General features: G+C 34.8%; 1 protein-coding gene across 2 annotated transcripts; it reads left to right on the forward strand.

Annotated features, from left to right (window-relative positions):
• Positions 1–144: 144 nt before the first annotated feature.
• Positions 145–23326, forward strand: PAN2 (PAN2-PAN3 deadenylation complex catalytic subunit PAN2). 2 transcript variants are annotated; one of them, XM_073092944.1, is made up of 22 exons: positions 145–390; positions 3054–3220; positions 3621–3790; positions 4175–4295; positions 4491–4690; positions 5093–5321; positions 5834–5973; positions 6396–6548; positions 6841–6937; positions 7357–7446; positions 10257–10373; positions 10926–11007; positions 11427–11584; positions 12091–12331; positions 18188–18339; positions 19023–19204; positions 19979–20063; positions 20204–20295; positions 20918–21038; positions 21195–21385; positions 21784–21897; positions 22450–23326. In XM_073092944.1, the coding sequence occupies exons 1-21, from the start codon at positions 303–305 to the stop codon at positions 21872–21874; spliced, it is 2967 nt and encodes a 988-aa protein (XP_072949045.1). In that variant the 5' UTR covers positions 145–302; the 3' UTR covers positions 21875–21897; positions 22450–23326. The 2 variants fall into 2 exon arrangements, with proteins under 2 accessions (XP_072949045.1, XP_072949046.1); XM_073092945.1 differs by having other exon boundaries at positions 5096–5321.
• The last annotated feature ends 1212 nt before the right edge of the window (positions 23327–24538 follow it).

The raw sequence follows: 24538 nt of genomic DNA on the forward strand, positions 1-24538 counted from the left end.
CTACAAAAACATATTTTTTTATTATTATCGTTTGAAGAAATTAAATTGGGACGAAAAACAAGACTGAAAGATTTAAAATCATTTTAACCTACCAAAAAGGACGAAATAAAAAGTAAAATAAGCCATAAACAAGTAAACGTCAATGCTGTGTCATGTCGTCATGTCATCTCATTCATGTAGAAAGCTTGGTGCTTGGTGATGCATCCGTGTATTCGACGTGGGTTTTCTTCAATTATTTTAGCCGACAATAGCGATAAAACATCGCTATTAACTTAAAACAGAAGTTATAAGAGATCCCCTACATGGCGGGGATCAACAAGAGTGTGTTCGAAATTCAAATGGAGTTTCATTACTCCGACCTATGTATACCAACAAATCAACTCTTGACTGGTAGGTTTATATATTCTATTCTATGCTGAAAGTTGACTCGTATGATAGAATTTCGTAAAGTGAATATGTCGATATTATAGGACATTGATTATGTGGTATTTACTCAGTTGTTCTGTAGTTTTTGAGGTATTTTGATAGTCCTTAAAAAACCGCTTCGTGGCTATTCTGCGCTTTCGCTGCGCAAGGAATATACTTATTTGCCGTAATATTTTTCGACTAAAAAGAAAGCAATACACAAGGGAAACAATATTAATCTATTTGTAATAATATTGTTATGTTAATTTAGTTTTGTTTACTTTATTTTCTTATGTATTCAATTTATTTTCTTGGTGTTCAATCGTTCTTTTAATTAACTCCGACGAATTTTTAGTAGAATTGTGTAGCTCGCGAGTGAGTGATATAAAAGATATATATCTTCACCAAAGAGCTAATCACTCATCAACTCCGACGGATTTGAATTATATCTTTATATCCGCATCACATGGTTTAGTTCATAGATTCAAACGATTCCGGATATAAGATCTTCTTCAACTCAACAGTGTTATACTAGCTCGCGAGTGAGCGATGAGTCAAATGAGCGACTGACTGAGAGTGAGTAGTGAGCCTGATTCGAGTCAAATGCGTTGATTGAGATATATAACAGTTACGGTTACGTATTAAACACTAAATTAAAATATTTTATTGCTAAGAACATGGAAACCGGGATATACAAATAGCGTTGGCTGTGATAATTCATATATAATTTCTTGCCAGTTTTGTATTAATTATAGGAATCAAAAATGTTGTCAAAACATTTTGATCTGATTCTCTGATATACTGATATAAAATGTCGCGTATCTTTACAGAGCTACTGAGCTAAAGTGAGCTATTGAGCTAAAAGAGTGATATATATCACTGAGTTCAAAAGATATATATCACTCTTTTCACTTTAGTGATACATTTTGCGCAACTCTAATTTTTAGGTTTAGGTGGGCTGTAGCAGCATAAATGGATTGCAGCAGCTCTATATTTCTAGATTAAATTTGTACATAAATTATTTTTGTTAGATATGGTAATATTCATAGTATATATATTTTTCATATTTTCTAACTTAAGTCAATAAGTTCCTATAATATACAATTTCTTGACATGTTCATATAGAATTCCCAATAAGCAAATCGCATGTTCAGTATATTAGAGAATTTCAAGTTGCTTAAAGTCAATTCTGGGAAAACAATAATTCTTAATTCAAATTGACACCACATGACCAAAGTCTTGTAGATCAATGTTGCAAATAATAGTGCTGTGCTCGATATGTTATGGTGTGATGGCCAGTGGTGGTTGAAGATTGCTCTTATGATAATAAAGTTGTTCTAGTGTGAGTGTGCACTCCACACATCTTTCAAGATATTTTAGAAAACTTTCAAGGTTAGGTTAATGTTCAGATAGGCACCTGAGACATTTCAACAGCCTTCAGGAATAGCTACCTAATGGTGATATTTAATTTTACAATAAAATAAGTACATGTGATTTCTCTCAAATATTTTCACAATGACATATAATGAAAATTTAAACGTTTAAAGTGGAAAGCCAAGGTTTATTTGTCTTGTGCTTAAAACTGTAAATAGCCCGAACATTCCATGGGATTTTTTTTGTGTGTAACCCTAAAATAAATCTTTTTGTAAAATAAAAGTTACTTGTTGTAACACTAACTGACGAAAATCCTGTCTAAACTGGTGCAGTCCTTTGGAAATACCTGACAGACAGATAACATAGCAACAGATACTTTCATTTTATTTATTTTTATAGATTAAAGATATAAAGATAAGAAGACAGTCTCCTGTCTCATGTATATCTTATCATAATTTTATTTTATATTAAACTAGTTTTTGCCCGCGGCTTCGCCCGCGTTTAAAAGAAAATGATATAACATACATAAAACTGAAAATTCGTACCTTCAACTTTACTAAAGATCATCACTTGATCAAATGCATAGTTTTCGATTCAATCCTTACTAATATCGATTAAAATAATCGATGTTTTGGGTCCAAAAGATCAATTCTCCGATTAATCTATCTTAGATCGCCATCCCTAGTTCCCGTGGGATTTCCGGGATAAAAACTATCCTATGTCCTTTCTCGGGTCTCAGACTATCTTTGTACTAAATTTCATTAAAATCGGTTCAGTGGTTTAGGCGTGAAGATGAGACAACCAGACAGACAGACAGAGTTACTTTCGGATTTATAATATTAGTAAGGATTGTAGTTATTATAACTATTTTTCATTTAATTAACATGTGTCCATATATTTCCTTTTTGTTTATCACACATTAACATAAAATAATATGTTATGATATCCAAAGCTGGGCGCCGGTCGCCATTCTTAATTAGAAGGATTAGGCCGTAGTCCACTGTAGTTGCCAAGTACGTATTAGTAGACTTCACATACCTTTGAAAACTTTTTTATTTTTTTCGATTTCCCCTATTTACTTTGTTTTTCTTCACCCTTTAAGCAAGTGAAAATTAATTTCTAATATACACAAAACTTCAATCAGAAAATCAGAGGTGAGGGCCTGGGCTTTGAACCTCGGAGCTTTTGATCAGGGGGCAGAGTTTCTTAACCACTAGGCTACCACAGCTTATGATATTATCATAATATTATAAGACACTTCTTAATTTTTATAGAATACCACGCCGAATACCATTCCCACACCCAAACATATCTGGTGCCAGATCAAAATGCAGAGTATGAAGTCCGCAACAGTGTTCTCGTGGATGGCGGAGACAGATACGGAGTGTCAGCAGTTGTGTTTGACAAGTATGAAGAGCTCGTATGGATGGGGAATCAGGGTGTAAGTTTAAAATGATTTTTGTTTTTTTTTTGTTTTGGTCGAAAAACCAATATGATAATAAGGTTGAGTATATTAAGCTTTTATTATTATTAGCTATTTAGTTAGGTTACAGTATTATAATTAGTTCATTGTATTTATTTGGGCTGTGCTTATTTTCTACATTAACTCTATAAAGATTGTTGACAAAGGCTTGTAAAGGAGGTCTAGTATGTACTTAAGTTTAAATATCATCAGGTTTTACAGCCAAATTTATACTGAAAGTTATAGGTTCCTGCCCCTAATTTATTTGAAGCCAATAAGTTAGTTGATCATATTATGAAATTATAGCACTATAATTACTTCCAATGTGTAGTAATTGAAATTACTACATCTAACATTGCTAATTATTATTTGTTTAAAGGGTCACGTAACATCTTACTATGGCCCAAGCATGCAGAAGTATACATCATTCCAAGTACATGAATCAGATGAAGTGAGAGACATAATAACGTTTGAGGAAGGAATATATGCCTTAACAAAATCATCTTTGCGACATCAGATCCGGAGAGGCATACCAAAACACACTTACAAGTATGTTATTATTTTGATATGTAATTGTAATATTAATCATTTTGTTTTAAAAAATTGTAAGCTAGAAACCAAATTTGGGAAAGGTAGCAATAGGTAATCAACAACAAATAGAATTGGGAGACATACTTGGACATTTAATATGTTGCTACTACAAAAAACTAAATTGCTATGCTTTTCTGACAGAAATTTGTGTAGCAACGTTTGATGTAGTGGAACTACTACAACCATTTACGACCCTTAAATATATTTTTTGTGAATATTTGTTTTTGTCTGAGGGATGTCTTGTGGACAAATAGGCTCCTGAGATATTTGGAGCTAACATTTTGAATAGCCATCATGGCTTTTGTTCACTTTTGTCATTTGTCATTTATTTTTTATTTACAGGTCTGACAACATGACAGATATGCAATGTCTGTATGAAGTTAACAAAACCAGGCTTCTAATGGGCGGTCACCAAGACAAGCTTTTGGACTTGGATCTCACTAAAATGAAGGAAACTGTTATTGTAAGTACTATAAGTTACTATAACTCACGAAAATGTAGTGTAACTTTAGCTGAAGGGTACTTTACTCTTCATCATAATGGTCTGTTTAACAAATGTTTTGTCTTGCCATGGACCCCAATGTTCAAATTGTTACACACTATAGAAACATACATAATCATATTGTCCCAAGATTACGACGTTATGATATTGTTACAGCCCATCGAACAAGAGGGTTGTGCAGTGTTACGCAGCGGGGGCGGTTCTCTAGTCGCGTGTGGTAGTGCCGATGGAACTGTCTCGCTCAGAGACATACGCACACTTGGCACAGCTGAGCACAGCTTTAGGGCTCATGCCGCCTGTCTCTCTGACCTGGATATGCAGGGCGACTTGCTTATCACTTGTGGGTTTACTCAGACGTGAGTATTATCAATGTTCTTTGTTTTTTATTTATATAATTGCAAAAGAAAATTTTATTTATATAATTACAAAAGAAATTAAAATATCTTCTAAGCCCTGTCTATTGGCCTTGTTTATTTAAACAATACTGAAATTAAAAAAAAAAAATTGAAATTTAATTGCGGTTAGTTGATATTTTACCAGCAATAATTGGTCAATAATTATATAGAAAATACCTACAGATAAACTTCTGTTGCCTGGCCAACTATATACCTTAATCATTCATATATTCTTGAAAAAGCTACAACTCAGGACTTGCTTTGAAGGACTGGTATTAAGTGATGTCAATTGGATATTGTGTCATCAACTTAATGTTACCCTTTTATAACAACTATTGTTAACAAAACATTTTTCTCTCACAGCAGCAACGTAGCAGTAGCAGAGCCCTACGTGGTTGTATGGGACGTGCGGTACCTCCGCGGCAACACCAGCTCGGAGGGCGCGTGGTCTATATCAACAGCCTCGCCGCCCTTGCTACTCCATTTCCTACCGGTGTTCTCTGGGAGAGCGGCCGCTGTGTCGGGCGACGGTCATGTTGCACTCATTCAAGTTAATACGCCCTCTAGTGGGGATAATCAGTCAGTTTTCCAGGTAAGGGACCTCCTATACTTAATAGATTTAGGATTAGTAGCATTATTAGTGGGCCTGGAGAGGCCATGTTCATCTCAGCGGCCTTGGTTTCCACTCATTAATAGTGTTTTTTCGCAACGTGACCGCACTGTCGGGTCACTTGTTTGATACAATTAAATGTGCCTTCTAGCATGGGTGTGTAGAAATTTGATGTCATAGAGAGGCGAACGTCATAACACAACATGTAAAAAATTAAAAATCTTTTGCACATGCATATCTAAATGTGAAACAAAAACAATTGTTTGTCTACTATATTAAGAACAGTATAACAATTACTTGACCTCCTAAGTTAGTTACTTTTCATGTAGTCAAGACAAATTACGCATTTTATATATCTAGTATACTATCTATACTAGTAATGTACGGCCATATACAGGGTGAATTTTTAAAACGGGCCTTCAGGGCCAAATTTGAAACTATAAGGATTAATTCACCCTGTATATCAGAAAATAATGGATGCATTTATCCCTTAGGTGGACACCCAAAGCTCACTCTGCAGTGTGATGGATGTGTCATCAACAAGCCAAGCACTTGTCTTCGGCAACCAAGCTGGCCATCTTCACCTGTTCTCTGCTCAACATAACCATGAACCGGTTTACAATAATTTCTCCAGGTAATTATAATAACTTACCTATTTTTGTAATAAGTAGTGTCACTATGAATTCATTTTTCGTTTGGACCATTTATTTCCAGAGTAGGAAAAATCTTACAAATATTTGTTAGTGCTCATTTTTAAAGGGTATTATTTTTTCTATGATAAAAGTGATTTAAATAAAAAATAAATGTTAGGCCCAAATGGTAACCATGAGCTGTAAGTCTTTTTAATGTTTTACACGTCTAATGTTTTACACAATATAAAGGTATTTTCCAATTAAGTTGTTAAAGAATAAAAATATAACGACACAATATTGTATGTAGACAAAGCTGTAAGTCGTTTTAATGTTTTACACGTCTAATGTTTTACACAATATAAAGGTATTTTCCAATATAAGCTGTTAAAGAATAAAAATATAACGACCACAATATTGTTCGCAGACAAACTGAATTCGCGGACCCTATGCCCGTACTCCCATACGCACGCGTCACCGACACAAACTTCAACATTTCCTCCGTGACCCTACCACCTTTGAACTCGGGCAAGAAATGGTTCAATGAGTTATCTGAGGAGTTCTTCAAACGGATGTACAGGTATGAATATGAATTTAAATAATGATTATATTTTATGTTGGTCACGTGGAGTAGTCGTGGATGTCGAATTTTAGATAGATACTGGTTTGACCCCTCGTTACACAGACAGTTAAATAAATTCAGATTTATGTTTAAAAAAATGTAAAATTTAAACATATTAACAAATAGCCTCAGATAGATGTTAAATTATTACATCTATCTGTGGCTCAGTAACTAATTTCATTGATTACCTGAGTTATCACTGATGCTGTTATTAACGGACTAAACGGACTAAAATATTTCATAATTTCAGAAAACCTAGATCCATAGATCCCGAAGTACTCAAGACGATGAAAATGCAAGGTCCTATAGGATACGCCCCGAACCCTAAAGCTCGCAAGAGAAATCAGGTATTTTTATTGATTATTCTAGTTGGTTTTAGTTTGATATCTAAATATATTTTTATTAGGTCAAAGTAGCTCTTACTCTCTTGCTCAATAAAACCACCTTATGTAGTGTCGCCCGCTCCCTCGTTAAGCCGAGAGACAAGTGTCCTCTGACCATGTGAAGGACTTAATATGCAATGACAATCTAGCCTCACGGTACCTCTTAACCTTAACCTCACGAGCGAGCAGTCTACTTATTAATCAGTGAGTTAAAAATTGCCCCGGTTCCTCGAGGTCCGTAAAAACATCATAGCAGTATAGAATGACAACTATTCATTCATTCATTATATGCTTGCAAGTTATTGAGATATTTTATTATTAAAATTTTACGTGTTATTCTTAAACGGTAAAGAGGCTATTAACTACTTTTCTTACCATTCCAGATCCCCTACGTCACGGATACTCTGGAAGACCTCAAAGCGAGAAGCGAGGACAAGTATCACGCTCAACCTATTCCTAAACATTATCAGAAGGTAATCCAATTTTTTATATGGCTAACTTACTCGAATATAAGACCAAAAACCTACTATAACTAGGGGTGATCCACGTGCTCATACTATTTATTTAGGTGGATACTTCTTTGGCATTATTTAAAAAATATAAAATGCGAGCCAAAACACAAGACAGATAGGATGTGACGCATAGCGCCACCTATCGAAAACTAAGCTAGGTATTTGATGCACGTGACAGTCAGTCTCCGAGACTTTATAAGTGTGGCACTCGTGATATTAAATATCAGAGATAAGTATCAGAGTACGAAGTACTTTACGCATATCATCATCTAGTGATGTCTCATGCATTCATCCTTAACTCGGCGTAGCAGTCTGCAAATTTATCGCAAGGTCCCATACACTACAGCTATCTATCGCTAAAATTTTGTAGCAACTCAGTACATTAAAATAATAATATATCAAATATATTTAAACCTTCGGTACGCTTAGCGCCATCTATCGTCATGCTTCTTCACCATTATTTACATTTAACAAATCGGCTTAGCCATCTTTTTAAAATGTTAACTTTAAATGCGCTTAAAGAAGTATAACTTGAAATATGTCAACAAATATATGTTTATATCTTTCATACATCACATTAAAAGTTGTGTCATTTCAAAATTTCATTGTATACTACAAATTCATCATAATCAATGCAAAATGAATGAATTAATTAATATATTTGTGCTTCTGTGTTTCATAATATGTTTTACACATAGACTTATGAACAAATGGACTAAAGCTAATTCCCTAAATTTAGACCCACTTTTTGAAGTTCTCCCATGTTGTTTAGCAATGCAACCATTCTTACGTAAAAAAATAATATGCAATATCTAACGTCTAATATAAATTAACAATTTAAAACAATAATTAACAGTTACTGTTAATGTTAAACATTAAAAAAAATAAGATAATTAAATGAAACTAATAATTGACTTTCCACACTTTTAATTACTATATGTAATATAATACGAGTATTTTTATGATTTTAGGAGATTTTTCTTTTTCAAGCTAAGTCGTCCGTTTGTTGATAGGTCGATCATATCTCATAAGTGACAGTTTTTAATCACACCAGCCATTTTCTGATAGTCTCTGTAGGTATTCATGCTTCTCTGTAACCCTGTATCGTGTGCAAGCATTATATACTCGCGTGATAATTATGTAATTCAATATTTTCTAGTCTTTACAATTCCACTAAGTACTTAAAATGTTTGTCAATCCATTTTTATGTCTATTCCTCTCTTTCTCGTATACTAGTCTACTATTCGCCGATGTATATCTAAAAGGAATGTTAATTTTTTTATTATTGTAAGTTTCAGAAATACCAAAGATATTGTAGTCGTAATAAACATGTATCTAATCATTAATAATTGTATTTTGATCTCAAGTTAGGTTAAAAATAATATCTAAGTAAATATTGTTCTCACATTTAAAAATTGTAAACGATAAATAAAGGATTTAAAGTAAACTTTGTTTAATTTTTAACTGTTGATTTTATACCATTTTATTGTCACTTTTCACAATTTGAAATATTTAAAGAATAATAGGTGCCTCTGTTACGTTCAATTTAGTCAATAATTCTAAAATATTACTAATTATAATTATTTAGAATGAGTTAATTAAAAATTAGAGGATGAATAGCAAAAATAATGCATTGTTTCCATTTTTTAAAGCAACAAATTTTTTATTTATTAGAATTCTTCCAAAATCATAGAATAGTTTACTTTTTTCGATTCACATACAGTAAAAAAATAAATTCCATTAACATTCCTTTTCGATATAATCTTAATTGAAGTTAAAGTAACGAATGGAAAGACTACACTTGATTAATTTTAATTAGCCTTAATCCATCACTGCCATCAGTAAATAGGTAAACTTCACTGATGGACAAATTTTTTACTGCGCAGCTTTGGGAGGCAATAAGCATAAACATTAAGTTTAATAAACTTGACAGTATAAACCAAAAATCAATAACTTACCTAATAAAATATTTATGATCAACTACTCGACGTATCTTCGAGGCGTTGAAACGGTTACGAAAATTCGTCACAATTTATTACCTCTATTGCATCCAAAAGCCAATTAAAATGGATGCTTGTTAATTGGTGATGAGTGTTATTGACCAAATAATACGAATAGGTTCGTAAAGACTACCACTAGAGATAGCTCTCCTCTAGACACATGACATTTGTCGTCATTACCGTTCTTACTATGGCACAATTTGACCGAGTGCATAGACAACGTGCATACTTAACAACCATTTGGGCCCGTTGAATGTCAAAAAAAGTACATTTCGATGTTCAGGATTGGTTCGAGGTTTATTTGACATTAATACAATCATTTTCACTTTTATTTTCTACTCTAAAACTAGAACTAAAACCCTCAACTAGGGAGGACTAAAATGTCTACACTCCACACTGTACCAATGCGGATTTTTAGATATTTTTGTATGTCTAAAAATGGTCCTTCGTGCTAGATTATATATTAAATTAAATATGACAGGAATCGGCGCTGGATCCTCCTGGATTGTGAATCTATCGTAAATTCATCCAATAATGGTCGATTTCTGTAATATAATTTTGATTCACAAAATCACCAGTGTAAATTGCTTTTAGCATTAGGGAAATATATAAAATAACATTTTTGTATGCATTTAATTCCCTTTTCCACAAATACTACATACATACATGAAAAAAACAATAATAAAGTTACCGATTTCAACATTACACTTGGACATGATTCACATACATTAAAATTTGAATTGACATCATTTACCTATGTTTACATTACAGTTGGACATCAGAATCAACAAGCACGGTCCTAATGACGAGCTGGAACAGTGTAACAAAACAGGACTGCCTGGCTTGGAAGCAACACTTCCCAATTCCTACTGCAACCCTATGTTACAGGTATTTTTTTATTATCACGTCACTATGCTATTTGGAATAGTAATGAATTTTTATCAACAATAATAATTTTAAGAGAAGTCTAGGCCAAAAAATAAATAATGTAGTAAACACTGACATGTATTGTTTGTGGTAGTATATCTTGAAAGGTAATTTAGTGATTATAAGAAATATCTATAAAGGATAGAGTTATTGATGTGTATGACGTAATCACTAAGTCTAATGCGTAAAAACTGTTGCAATTAAAATGTTACTCTATGATTTGGTTTACATAAAAAAGGATTACAAAACAACGCGGAATATCTCACTTAAATACATTACATCTGCGAATGACTATGTATGTTTTCGCAGAATCCGTTAATGATGCGAATATGTACTTTTTGTATGATTTAATTAATAATTAATATGATTTATTTCTAACTGATACGATACGCAGTTGTAATTTCTTTATTGCCGATATTTCGAATCAGTTTGCATGGATTGCGGTTACGTTTGTGGTTTTTGTTTGATGTTCAATTATGTCAAATGATTGATAAAATATTTGATTATTTGCAGGTTTTATATTACATGCCACCTCTAAAGTCGACGTTGCTCTCGCACACTTGTGCGAAAGAGTTCTGTTTGAGCTGCGAACTTGGTAATATTTTCATTGTCTTTATTACGTGCACGAAGAAATTAAGAATCTTAAGGTATAATTTCATATAAATATCAATAGAGAGTTAAAGAATTGATTTACATACAAAAGGTTGTTATCGTCATAAAAAATATTATCTTTACTGGACACCAATACGTAGCAACCTCCATACTTCTATTCATTCAAATATAGTGTATCCTGAAATGTAAGTTGGCAGACTTTACAACTTCATTATTATGTAAATTTCTTACGGTAATCGATACAGCGCAACGCCATCTAGGCGTTAAGATAGAAAAGGACGAGATCGTATAAAAATCTTTAATAACATTTATATATTTCAATGTTGTCTGTCAAATGGTGCCGGAGTCTATAAACCTTAAATTAATATTTTTTTTATATAATAAATTGAAGATTTCTTCCAGGTTTCCTATTCAGGATGCTAGATACATCAGGCGGGGCGCCGTGCCAAGCAAGTAACTTCCTAAGAGCGTTCCGAACTGTGCCCGAAGCCGCTGCCTTAGGACTGATATTGCCTGATCGGGGTCCTGATCAAAGGGTCGACTTGGTGTCTTTGATCCAGGTAAGTTCGTTAGGTGTAATCTATAGCGTAAGGTGTAACCTGTAGCGTTAGGTGTCACATTATAGGTTCAGGGAGAAACCCTAGGTGGCACTACAGTTACACGACGTTTTTGTCTTATAACAGTGGTATAAAACCATTGTATTCTGCTTTAAATGATTCGGTAATGGAGACACATTATGAGGCATTATGACTTATTTCCCAGTGCTCTGATCAACTCCAATAAAGTTTATGACAAATCAACACGCAGCAATAACCATTTACCAATCGCACTTTTATCTCATCAAAACACACCTGATTATGACATGTGTCTCTCGATATTATGGGACCTCAAACTCCCATGGTCTCCCTCGCCTGCGCCTAGTTGGCTTCATCACATCACTTGGCTCCCAGCCCGATCACATCACAACTGAGAAGAATAATGTAGAAGCGACATAAGTATAGCTGAAGTCCAACGCTACGTGTAAATGTTATCCCTTGTCATGTGATATATAAATGTTTAATTACAGAGCTGGATCCGCTTCATCCTCCATCAAATCCACTACGAGATCCTGGAAACTCGCAAGAAGGAGAAGGAGCTAGCGTTACTAGCGAACAGTCCGCCGAAGCCGCGTATCGTGAAGCTGAACAGACTGACCAACGGGTACCCAGAGGACTATCAGTACACAGAGGTGGAATACCTCGGACCGACGGCATTCGAGCCCGAGGTGTATAGGGAGGGGGCGGAGCCCTGGCGGAGTCCTGAGGAAGGTAGGGTTGATAGCACCATGTTAGAAATAATCCTAAAAATAAAAAATAATTATAAAAAAATATATAATTATAAAATGATACATGTTATTAACTTTAAAAACTGTATTCACAACATTTTCTTCACTCTGCTAGTTTACCTGCTCCAATTCGCCCCACTTTCCACACTCTTCCCATGAAAAAAACCAATGACCAATTTCATTGACCTTCCTTGTATATGATGGTACATATTTCACAGAGGTCAAGATGGAACACCTTTTCCAGGTTATAAGTTTTTATAAATGATAAAACCTTCTTTAGCAAATGACCTATCAAAGTTAAAAGTATTTTTTCAAATCCAACTGATACTTTCGGAGATTATTGTGTACAAACAAAAAAAAATATCTCTTCAATTTCTAATTGTTGGAGTTTACTCCTTAAGAAACGATTTGAGTTATAAGGCCCGGTACGGAAATTTTATGAGGAGTAAAATCAAGTGTAACACGAAAAGTTGAGGCGTAACGTAGAAAGAGACAAACATATATATCTGTAGGATTGAACGTGTAAAAGAATGAGATGGAATACATTACACAGCGTATCTCATTCTCGGGGTCTCCTCTTTGCGCGATACTTCGTAGTCTCACTGTATAGTTCACTACCTCCAGTCTGAGAGTTGAATGTGTGCGTATGTTTGTACGTGTGTGTTGCGCGCCTGCGTATTACGAAGTTCTGCCACAACTTATAATTCAAAGTGAAAGAAATCAATCATCCTAAAATTGGATTTGTATAAATTGAACACAATTATTATTATTATTGTATGTATACTTTTTAAAAGTCTCGACTCAGATGTAGGCGAATCGGTAGTAATGGCGGTCACGGGCTTACACCAAGTGAACGTCATATTATATACGAGTATCTATTGTTTTATGTAATATATATGTATGTATGTGTATATATATATGTGTATGACTGTAAATATTATATCAAAGTTTATATTTATGTATATATTATATTATGCTACTTAATTATTATCTTTATTATCTGTATCTAACTGTAGAAATTTCCTAACTAACCGACATGTATTTAGGATTGCTGCTTTTTGTAATGTTATATAAGTAAACTTTGGTAAATCTAATATTTTTAGTGCTTGGGAGAGCTGTTTTGGTATTACACCTGTCGATGAAATTACTATGGGAACTATTGTTACCGTATTCATTTTCCAAACTCTTTTAATTTCCTCTTGCAGTTCAGTATACTTTCTAATCTTTTCAACTATTGTACTTTGTATGTTATTTGTATTTGGCACCGCTATATCTATTATATATGCATGTTTATTCTGTTTGTCTATAAGTGTGATGTCGGGTCTATTATTGTATATAGTGTGGTCTGTAAGAATAGTGCGGTCATAATATATTTTGTGCGTAGTGTTTTCTAAAACAGAGGAAGGTAAATATTTATAGTATGGTGTGTGAGGCTCTTTTAATAATTTGTATTTTATTACTAATTTTTGGTGTATGATATTGGTTACTTGATTATGTCTGTGTGTGTAGTCGTTTTGAGTCAGTGTAATGCATGCGCCAGTAATATGTTGTATAGTTTCTGGTTTACTTAAACATTTCCTGCAAAGATCATTGACTATTGTGTTGTCTTTTAATATGTATTTCCTATAATTCTTTGTTGTTATTACTTGATCCTGTATGGCTATGATAAAACCTTCTGTTTCAGGAAAGAGACCTGCTAACTCCAACCATTTATTCGAGGCTTCTTTGTCTATGTGTGCTTGTTCCAAGTCGTGTTTGTGTCTCCCATGCAATTCTTTTTCTTTCCATTTCCTATGTTTTTCTTCTGTAAGGTTTTGTGTATCTACTGCTTCTGTATTTTCTTCACTAAGGTTTAATGGCGTATATTTGTTGTCTACTAGCATTACAGCTTTATGTAATTCACTATTTTCCTTCTTATTATTAAAAAATACTTTCATAGAGTTAATTTGTTTATTATGTAATTGTGTTATATCTATAAGTCCTCTTCCTCCTTCCCTTCTAGGTATACTAACCCGTTCTATAGCAGATTTCGGGTGATGATGTCGGTGTTGAGTGAGAATAGTTCTTGTTTTTATTTCTAATTGTTTTAATTCAGTTTTTGACCACTTAACTACACCAAATGAGTATGTAAGTATCGGAATGGCAAAGGTATTTATAGCTTTAAATAAATTTTTACTACTGAGTTGTTGTTTACATATGACATGAAGCCTGTTGATATATTCTTTCTTTAAACTTTCTTTTATTGCTGTGTGTTCTAGTAACCGTGACTGATTGTAACCTAAATATTTGTAAAGCTCATGACTGTCCATTGCTATTATTTGATTTTCTTCATTGATTTTATAATTACCACCCTTTATCTTTCCCTTTTTAATATTCAGTTTTCGGCATTTATCAAGTCCAAAGTCCATATTTATATCTTTCGTAAATCTAACTGTTGTATCTAATAACCTATCCATACCGATATTTGAACTAGAATAAAGCTTAAGATCATCCATGTATAATAAGTGAGTCAGTTGATATAGAGTATGTCTATTATATTTAATGTTGTATCCGAATTTTGTATTATTTAATTGCTGTGATAATGGGTTAAGGGCTAAACAAAACCATAATGGGCTGAGTGAGTCTCCTTGAAAAATTCCTCTTTTAATTTTTATTTCCCCTATATTTATTTGGTCTTTATTGGTATTTAAGTTAAAATTTGTTTTCCAAGTGGTCATTATATTTTTAAGGAAGCTAATGAGAGTGTTATTAATTTTGTATATTTCTAGAACTTGGATAAGCCATGAGTGGGGGATGCTATCAAATGCCTTCTGGTAATCAATATAGGTAACAAAAAGATCTTGCTTTGATTTTTCTACATGTTTTAAAATGGTGGTATCTATTATTAGTTGCTCCTTACATCCCATATGATGTCGTCTGCAACCTTTTTGTTCTTCTGACAAAATATTATACTTTTCTAAATGTTTGTAAATTCTATTAGCAATTACTGAAGTGATAATTTTATACAACGTTGGAAGGCAGGTTATAGGTCTATATTGTGAGGGATCTTCAGTCTTATTGTTTTTTGGTAATAGAAATGTTCGACCTTTACTTAAGAACTCAGGAAATAAACAAGATCCTTAAACCAGTAATTGTGTATTCCGTCTATTCCTGCTGCTTTCCAATTATGGGTTTTATTGATTATACATTGTAGCTCTTCTTCATCTATGTCATCAAGTTGCATATCTTGTATAAATTGTGATCGGCTTATTTCGGACTGGATCCATTCAGCATTTCTATTATGTTCAGTGTTATGCGTCCATATGTTCGACCAAAATTCTCTCAAAGAGGTTATTGAGGGTGGTTTAATTGTAATGTTATTATTACTCGTGTTTTTAATTTTTCTATAGAACTGTTTCTCACTTGTTGTAAATAATCTATTATTATCCTTTCTGTCCTTTGCCTTCTTGTATCTAGCTAATCGATGACTTTTCACTGCTAATTTTTGTTTAAGGGTGTCTAGGTATTCATTTATTTTTCTATTTAATTGCTCATGGGAACTATGATGTTTTGCTTTACTTAAGATTTCTATTACATTTTTATATAGCTTTTTGGAGTTATTTCCAGCCTTATATTGTGTTAACCTGCCTATATCCTTCCTTAAATCTTCTATACTGTTTTCTAATCTAATTTGCCAGGCTGGTTTTTTGTAATTATGTCTATTATTATTAGTTCTACAATACAATTTAATATTTAAATGTTCTGCAATTGTGAGTGCTGTACAGTATATTAGAGTATGTGTATCTATGATAGTCTTTATTAAATTAAGTTTTGTTGGCAATATATCTGTATTAAACGTCTTAATCAAATGTGTTAAATATCTTGATGTTTTAATTTTAGGTAAAACTGGTCTGCAGGTTGGATCTGTTCCAGTATATTTATTTATGTTGGCCTCTAGTTGTTGCATTAACGCCTCTGTATTAACTTCATTTGTGATTTCTTCTTTATTCTGTGAAACTAAATCTCCATCTAACAGCGTATTAGAGATTAAATCTTTATTTCGATTACTTCTGTTTTGTCTTCTAAAATTTGTTTGTGATTTATGTAAATTTGGTAATGTATTTGGTGCTATATGTTGATTGACATTAATATCTTCTTTTTCTATTTCTTTCGCTACTTCATCTCTGATTATTTTTAATTCTTCATCAGACAATCGCTTATTTCTAATTATAAATCTCTTTTGATCCGATATTCTTTGTTCTGTTATTTCTGTGTAATTATATTTTTCTATGAATTTTTGATGCATTTGTTGTCTATAAGTTGTAAAATCAGTTTCTAACTTTGTTATACGGTAATACGTGCGCATTATGAACATGTTTATTTCTTTGTCCCACTTCATACGCACACGGGGTTTGCCAGCCTTGGTGGTCGCAGGTTTCATTGCCGCAGCTGCCTGCGAAACATCCTCGGCCGGGTACAACTCTGGAGATTTACTTTTATATTTTGTTGACTGATTAGTGACTGATGTGTTTGTTTCTTGTGTCTCGTTTTGTGTCTGAGATGAACTTGAATCAGCGTTATTTGTGTGTTTTGTTTTTGACCGTAAATTATATTTGTTTTTTATTTTATTGTCGTCCATATCATAATCGGCCTGCTAAGGGCCACGGTTTTAGCTAGGGAACTAAACTGTCCATCCCGGCAGAGCCCCGCATGCTGGGATAAGGCTTTGTACTCTCCGAGGTCGCCAAGTATCGGAGGTGGACCGTTCGGAACTGAGCACCCCCTCAGCTACGCATCCATCGGCACGGTACCTGCACACGTGGGGATTGGGGTCGGACTATTCGCCGGCCGCCAACAACAATTGCTGTTGGACGGGCCGCCCAGGGTGCACCGGTCCGCTTACACGGACACTCGTGGAGGTTGCCCGACAAGCACCCCTTATTATTATTATTATTTATATTATTTTGTAACATATTTTATGTAATACGCATTATTGAAGTAATATAAATAATCCGAATAATTACAGATATATGTTTGTTTCTCTTATCATTTTAGCAGATGCGTTCATTTACCCTTTTTTCTATTCGATATATATCATAATTATCGTTCGTAAGGAGTAAACTCCAATCGTGCGTCGTAGCTGACACACACACACTTTTTTAAAAAGTGTATGACGTAAAAATTCTCGTAATTCCAATTCTCGTAGGAATATATTATGACCTAAAGTTATCTTTTGAGAGGAGACCCAAACCCGGTAGTGTAAGAGAAATTACATTATGATTAAGTTTATAGTTATTTTAAAAACACGTCTAATCGGAAGCTTGAAATGATTCGAGTAATCGATTTCTTTCTTTTTGCCCCACAAAGGATATATACGTAAGTCGTTAATTATATTTGTTGTTTCCGTTCTACGTTTAATATTCTTGAAGAAATTTAATGTAGATTTAGTGAAATCTGTGTGTTTGTGTGTCGAATATAACCCCTCTTTGTCAGAAATATTGCCACATTTTCTTCTATATATTTAATAATGTGCTTTTGTGATTCCTGATTTGAAATGAAATATTCTCTTTATTACTTATACTAGATACGCATGACTGTTACGTAAGTAGAATTTTGGTCTCTAATAATCATTATCTAAAATAAAAATAAGAGTGTTTTTTCATTGTGAGTCATAAAAAAAAACATTTTTCTGAATTGACTTTTTTATTTAGATTTAATCACAACCTAACAAATAAATATTTAGAGTTGCCAACGGCCTCTTCCGATAAAATCTGGCATCCGTCATTTCAGCTCATTTTATTTGTCATTAAAAACGTTGTCATATTTTTTAATTACATTTTGAATTACAAACCTGTTCAAGTCGTGGTCCCCGAGGCCAGTCCGGCGCCAAGCACCAACCACGAGCTGACTAACAACCAACACAGTACCAAGGATCGGGAGGAGTCGGAGATATCGCAGCTCTTCGCGATTGGGCGTCACCAGCTCAATAGGTGTTTGAAGTGTAATAAGGAGGTATGTGTTAAATGTATTTATGTAATGTTGTACTTAATATAATTGTATAATTAGCAAGTGTGAGTTGAACTCGTATATGGAGGGTTTCATACTAATAAATTTTCATGTATTATTTAATTTTAATATTTATTATCATAGAGCCATAGAACTGTATATCTATTATGATTTAATAGATAACGGTGAAAACGTCGAAAAATAGCGGTTTTTTTGTATGGCGGCTCCCATTAATTTTTAAGATTTTTATTGTTAGTATTGTTCTTATAACGGTCACCGTTATAAAAATTCTGTAAAAAAAAACTGTCTATCAGTTACGGTTCAAAAGTTAGAGCCCTGTGATAGATGGACAAACAGAAAAGGCTTAGTAGAGTCCGCGCCAAAATTCTAGTCCGCTCTGAATATAGAAACGAGTGGCATTGCAACAGAAAATTGTAGATATTAGCGGGATGAAGACAGCGCGGGACCCCCCGCCTCTCGACCGCTGCCCGCTGTCGCTCGCGGGTACATAGCTGTGTTAGAGTATATGCTTATGTTTGACCGCATTGGCTCTTTGACTATACCTGCGCGCAACAACTTCAGAGCGGACTAGAAGTTTGACGCGCACTTTCGCGCGTAGGGTTTTGTTTTTCCCTTTGGGTACGGGACTTTACAAATGTTTGGTTTAAAGTATTTCCATTATATGTCAGGAGGAACGCGAGTCAGTGGTGCTGGCGTGCGCGCTGCAGTACAACAGCGCGTCGCGCGACGGCGAGCCGCGCGGCTTCGTGGAGCTCGTGCGCGCGTCGCTGGCGGCGCGGCGCAGCACGCCCGCCTGGTGCGAGCACTGCGCGCGCTTCACGCCCACCACGCAGCGCGGCCGCATCGTACGGTGGGTGCCCGCCCTGTACCCCGCACTGCACGGAGACGGTCGAGGAGTTTGTGGTCCGCCTCGCACGCTCAATGTATGAGCGGGCGGAGGCCGGACCATACCCCCATTTAAAGGGGTTCGCGCCCCTACACGATCGCCCACCTGGGGGCGCCCGCTCCCGCGGGTACTCCCTGGACTGGCGACCTCCGACCATCAGGAGGCCGACCGTCCGCTCGGTAACGACGCATAAGTACCGAATCACCCACTCAACAGTGGGATGATATATTTTTAATATTTTTTCATTATTCTATAATGTTTTAAATAACATTATATTATTATGAATAAATATCAAAAATCCGGGGGGTATTTACCACCTGAGAATCTGCCCGGGCAAAGAGGGTATCCTCGAGACCCGAAAAGCCATGCCCACCGCCCTTATGTTAACATTGCCTTAGCATATGAGAGTCCCGGAGGGTATGACGTCCCTGTTGACTGTCTGACCGCACTACACACTGCACACCGGGGCCGTACGTCCTACGCCGCGCTGCAGTACCCCGCACTGCACACTGCACACCGGAGCCGGTGCGCGCGTCCGCACACTAGGATAAATTCTGTGCAGTAAAGTGCATGTCACTGTGCGTTACGCGTTTGAACGTCCGACAGGCAGAGCGCACTGTACTGAACTATACAGTCTTCACCTCTATACGACAAATTCAAATGTTATCCGTTGGTCGCAGTAAAAACAATGATATCCTTAGACTTTAAGTTTATTTGGTTTATTTTTTATACTTGCAGGTTACCACCAGTTCTAGCTATCAATTGCGGTGGAATGTCTGCCCACGAAAAGACTTTTTGGTCAAAAGGACCACCCAAAGAAACAGTAAGTAATATATTTCTTATATGCAACAAAAGTCTTACAAAATGAAAAAAACTACTGAATTGGCGCATCAGTCATCTGTTTTTTCCCAAACATTTTCTTAGGAATTTACTTCTAGATATTTAATGGTTAATGATTTTCAGTTGGAAATAGCGAAGCGTGGTGGTAGCAGTAAACCGTGTCGCTACGGCCTGCATTGCGCCCGACCCGGCTGTAGATTCAAACATCCCGAGAGGTGAACATTTTAGACCCTTACAGTTTATTCTGAGTATGTATGAGTCATTTATTTTATATTTTATTAAATTGCACAGGATTTTTTAATGTTTACACAACATTCCCGTCACTACAAAAAACATACAAAGGCAAGTGCACGAACAATCAGACCCACGTACATATAAAAGTACATAAACACCACAGACCTGTATTTGTTTTGTACCTAAACACCCTGACATAAATTTAAAAAATGTTTAAGCTTAGATCTTTGGAGTATACGATCGTGTTTCGTCGAGTTTGCGGGCGTTTCCGTAATCGCGTAAATCTGTGGTCACGTGAGTTTGGAAACAGTTATTCATGAATGCGCGAAGGCGTCTGAAAATGTACTCTTAATATTATTTTTTATTTGTTATGGACAAAAATTATAACAAAACATACTTAAAACTTTATTTTTGTTAATAGAATATTGACTATTAAAACAAATATATTACAGGCGAAACTGTGTAAAATGCAATGTAAAATTTAGAATGGATTAGCCATTGAAAAATTTAACGAATTGGTATCAAGATAAAACTTTTAAAATGTCAGTATATAATTACAGTATGACGTCATAAATACCTAAAAGATCAATATATAATTTTCAGACCGCCAGCGCCATCTCCGTCCACGGCGCTGAAGAGTCCGAACCAAGAGATTACGTGTATATTACCGCACATATTGAACATTAGACTGCAAGCCGATGGGGATATTGTTATTAATGATAAGGTAACGATTGTATAAAATTAATTATGTATGTTTTGTGTGTGCTTTCAACTGTACCAATATAATATTTTTTTTTATAATGAATTAGTCAATAAAGAGAATTTTGCCGTATAAATTTGTACTAAATCGTTATTTTTAACTTACAATACAATTTTTCAGTGCGATCTATCCCCATCGGAGCCGAATCGCGCACTACTGCCGAAGCCGAAGAAATCTGGGCCAACGGAACAGCAGTATTTGCTAACAGCAGCCGTAGTGTGTGTGGAGGACAACCCGCGCAACCTCGTGGCCTACGTGCGCGTGCCCGAGCGGGACCGGGACCACGCCTGGTACCTGTTCAACGATCTCAGGTGGGTGCTCCCGGCGTGACGTCACCGTGCTGTGCGCGGAGCACAACCCGCGCAACCTCGTGGCCTACGTGGCCTAATCATAACAAATTGAATAATTACTGGCAACATTTAAACTGCGGCAAAAGTCTAGTGACACATTAAAAATAAAACAACGCGTAGTGACCGCTTCGTTCGACTTAATATAAAAGTGAAGCAAAAGGTCTAATTCTCAATTCACCCTTCTATCACTAGCCTACACGCTTACTCAACGGCCGTACCATAATACTGGTTCTACAAACTTAAAAAAATCTGTGCATTTTAGCATAGTATTGGCTAGAAATCGGTGTTTCGGTAGCATCTCCTCGGTCGAACCATATTAGTTGTACCACCTTTCTAACAATATACCGTTTCACTTGCAGCATAGTGTCAGTGAGCGCGGACGAGGTGGTGCAGCTGGGCGCGTGGTGGAAGTCCCCGTGCGTGCTGTTCTACAGCAGCCGCGGCTCCTAGCCGGCCCGCGGACCCGCTCACGCGTATGTATACGTATAGTCTGATTCGTAATTAGGTGTCCAAATGTAAACAAAGGTGTTGGTTGACCTATCAAGACCTATCAATACGTTTCAAATGGTAGTTTCTTATTTTTGACGATATTAAAGTAATACAACAATAATAAAATAATAATCTAAATAAATTAAGATTAATTCACATCGTCTAATATTTATATTACCTCAATTTCTTTCCATTATAGTTAGACATAGAAGTAAAAATTTCAATATACTCGTTGCAATAACTTCGCCGTCCCCTTGCGGGGTGTCCGCTGACCCGCCAACGTGTAAGCGACATGTGTTGGAATAGGCTTATTTTTGGATGTTACAAATTTTAGGTCAATTATTTTTTTTCTCTTTTTCTACGGCGGATCATTATAGAAAAAATATTCAATAATTTTATACTTTCGATGTTAAATGTGTAAAATATTGCATTTAAAATTGTTGCAAATATTGTCGCAAAAAATGTTAATAGTTAATTTATACTAAGTATATCATAATGTAGTAAAGTATAGTATACTACTTATACTCTGATTCCAGCGCGGGTCCATACCCAACGAACGAGATGTTCTACCACCTGCCAACCGGACAACACAACTGCAATCGTCCAATAGTACTTCCTAAACGTAATAATTCCTAATTAAAGTCTGAGTGGTGACGTATGGATCGTTAGAGTAAGTTAGAGTAATTATTTCCTTTGAGAGCGAGAACATATGGGACTGTGAAATAAATGGATTTACATAAATGTTGTTGGGTATAACTTGCGTCAATAAATATTGGAATCAAAATGACGGTATTTCTAGTCGCTTCCCGCTCGTTCTCTATGTGTGAGCGAGTAACATACAGAAGTCGCTAATTTTAATAATATTATTTATTGATACAAGTGATACTTGTTGAGGCGTCTCTGTAATGTGTGCGTTTTGCTGCAACTGCCATTTGCCCACTTTCGAACCTAGGTCCATTGGGTAAATCTCAAATACACTGATTAAATATTGATTTGTTTATATGGTTTTATGTAAGGAGTTCTAAGAAAAGAATATTCATACGTGTAGACAATGTATACCGTGTTTTCTTCATGAACACCAGAGTTGAAGTAACTGTCTGACCTTTAAAAATATTGTTAAATACTTAAAGTAGGCTGGTACGTGCAAGATACGCCCACATTACATAGATGTCGCTGTACTACACTAGTAACAATAATGTCTCCGCTGTTTTTATTACTAGAAGGATAAAAAGTAGAGAAAGTAAGATATAATTCTCTTTATTACAATTTTAAATAACAAATATTCGTATTAACGTCTGCCTGACCGAAGATCGAAACTTGAAACACTTGAATGTCAATGTCGTGAAAAAAAAAACACTATTTCATTCTCTTCTTCAAGGAGATAGATACACGAGCGAAACAATGAAATTTACAGAAATAATGTAAACAACGTATAGTTCCATACAGGTAAAAGTTAATAAAAACTTATAAAAACGGCTGAGATATTATTGTAACTTGTAAGAGGTATTTTTCTAACGGAATTATATTTATAAAGACACTCCATTTCATAATAATCAGTTAAAAAGATTCGACTAATCGTAACTCTTTGAGTTACTGGGAAAATGCAATATGTAACGGTATTCTAATGCATTCGTGATGAGAGAAATTTTAGTGAAGTCAAGTCAAGTGAAGATAATGTGAAAGTGATAAATTATGATCTTGATAAAAGCGATGTTGATAATTTCTTGGAATGATGATTCTATTTTCCGTGTATGAATGATTCCGATTGCTTTGTCTATTGTATTGTATTGAGTATTTTATTTACACGAAGTACGAAGTGGGGGTAACATATGACATTTGTCTTATATACATTAAAATCAATTAATATATAATTCTGGATGACTGATATCTGTTTCTGATGAAGTCCTAAATATCTGAAAAACTGGTAATGCCAAAAAAATTGACAAATGTTTTTATCAATTATGTCAAACTTAGTTTTTGACAAATATGAAATTTCGTTATATAGAGTTTTATAGAGTAAACCGTGGCGGTAGTGTCGTATTCAGTTTACTTATTTATTTTATGTATGAGAATCTTAACCGTATGATATGGTGAAATTTATGTACGTTTATGTTGTATGGTTATCCCCACTTTTGTATTTCAATCGAACGACGATACGAAAAACTAGTGTTTTAAATCATACTGCCTATTATTTAAATTACTATATATATTTTAATAAAAATCGTAAACCTTACCGTAAAAGTGTATGTTTAATTACACTACCATCGATGTTTATTGAAAAGATCATTAAAATTATCTTAATGAAACCTGCTAAAAGAAGTCAGTTTTAAAATTATGAACGAAATATCAAATTTGTGCACTGCATCCAGTTTTGGTTCCGCATAAAATTTTATTTTTATACCGCATTTATAAGACTATATGTAAAGGTCTATTTAATTGTAGGTTTCGACACCATATTAGTTACCAAAATACAGGGTGTTTATTAAAACATCAGGCAGGATTAGGAGTTTTAATCGTGGTTATGGATATTTTACCGACATATATAAGGAAACATCTCTTTAAAACGGATATAATAAAAATTAGATATCAAACGGATTTTATAAATATATGTATGTTTAAATAAAT

This window comes from Epargyreus clarus, unplaced genomic scaffold (assembly GCF_041222505.1).
Source record: "Epargyreus clarus isolate Ecla_fem2 unplaced genomic scaffold, WU_Ecla_fem_2.2 ptg000004l, whole genome shotgun sequence".
Lineage (NCBI taxonomy): Eukaryota > Metazoa > Arthropoda > Insecta > Lepidoptera > Hesperiidae > Epargyreus > Epargyreus clarus.

What these genes read in the sequence shown, in the direction of transcription:
- PAN2 (XM_073092944.1), top strand. Translation starts at nt 303, where the DNA reads ATGGCGGGGATCAACAAGAGTGTGTTCGAAATTCAAATGGAGTTTCAT. An exon ending in TTCTTCAAACGGATGTACAG is followed by an intron (nt 6,549 to 6,840) that starts GTATGAATATGA and finishes TCATAATTTCAG; the next exon opens with AAAACCTAGATCCATAGATC. An exon ending in CTGTTTGAGCTGCGAACTTG is followed by an intron (nt 11,008 to 11,426) that starts GTAATATTTTCA and finishes GATTTCTTCCAG; the next exon opens with GTTTCCTATTCAGGATGCTA.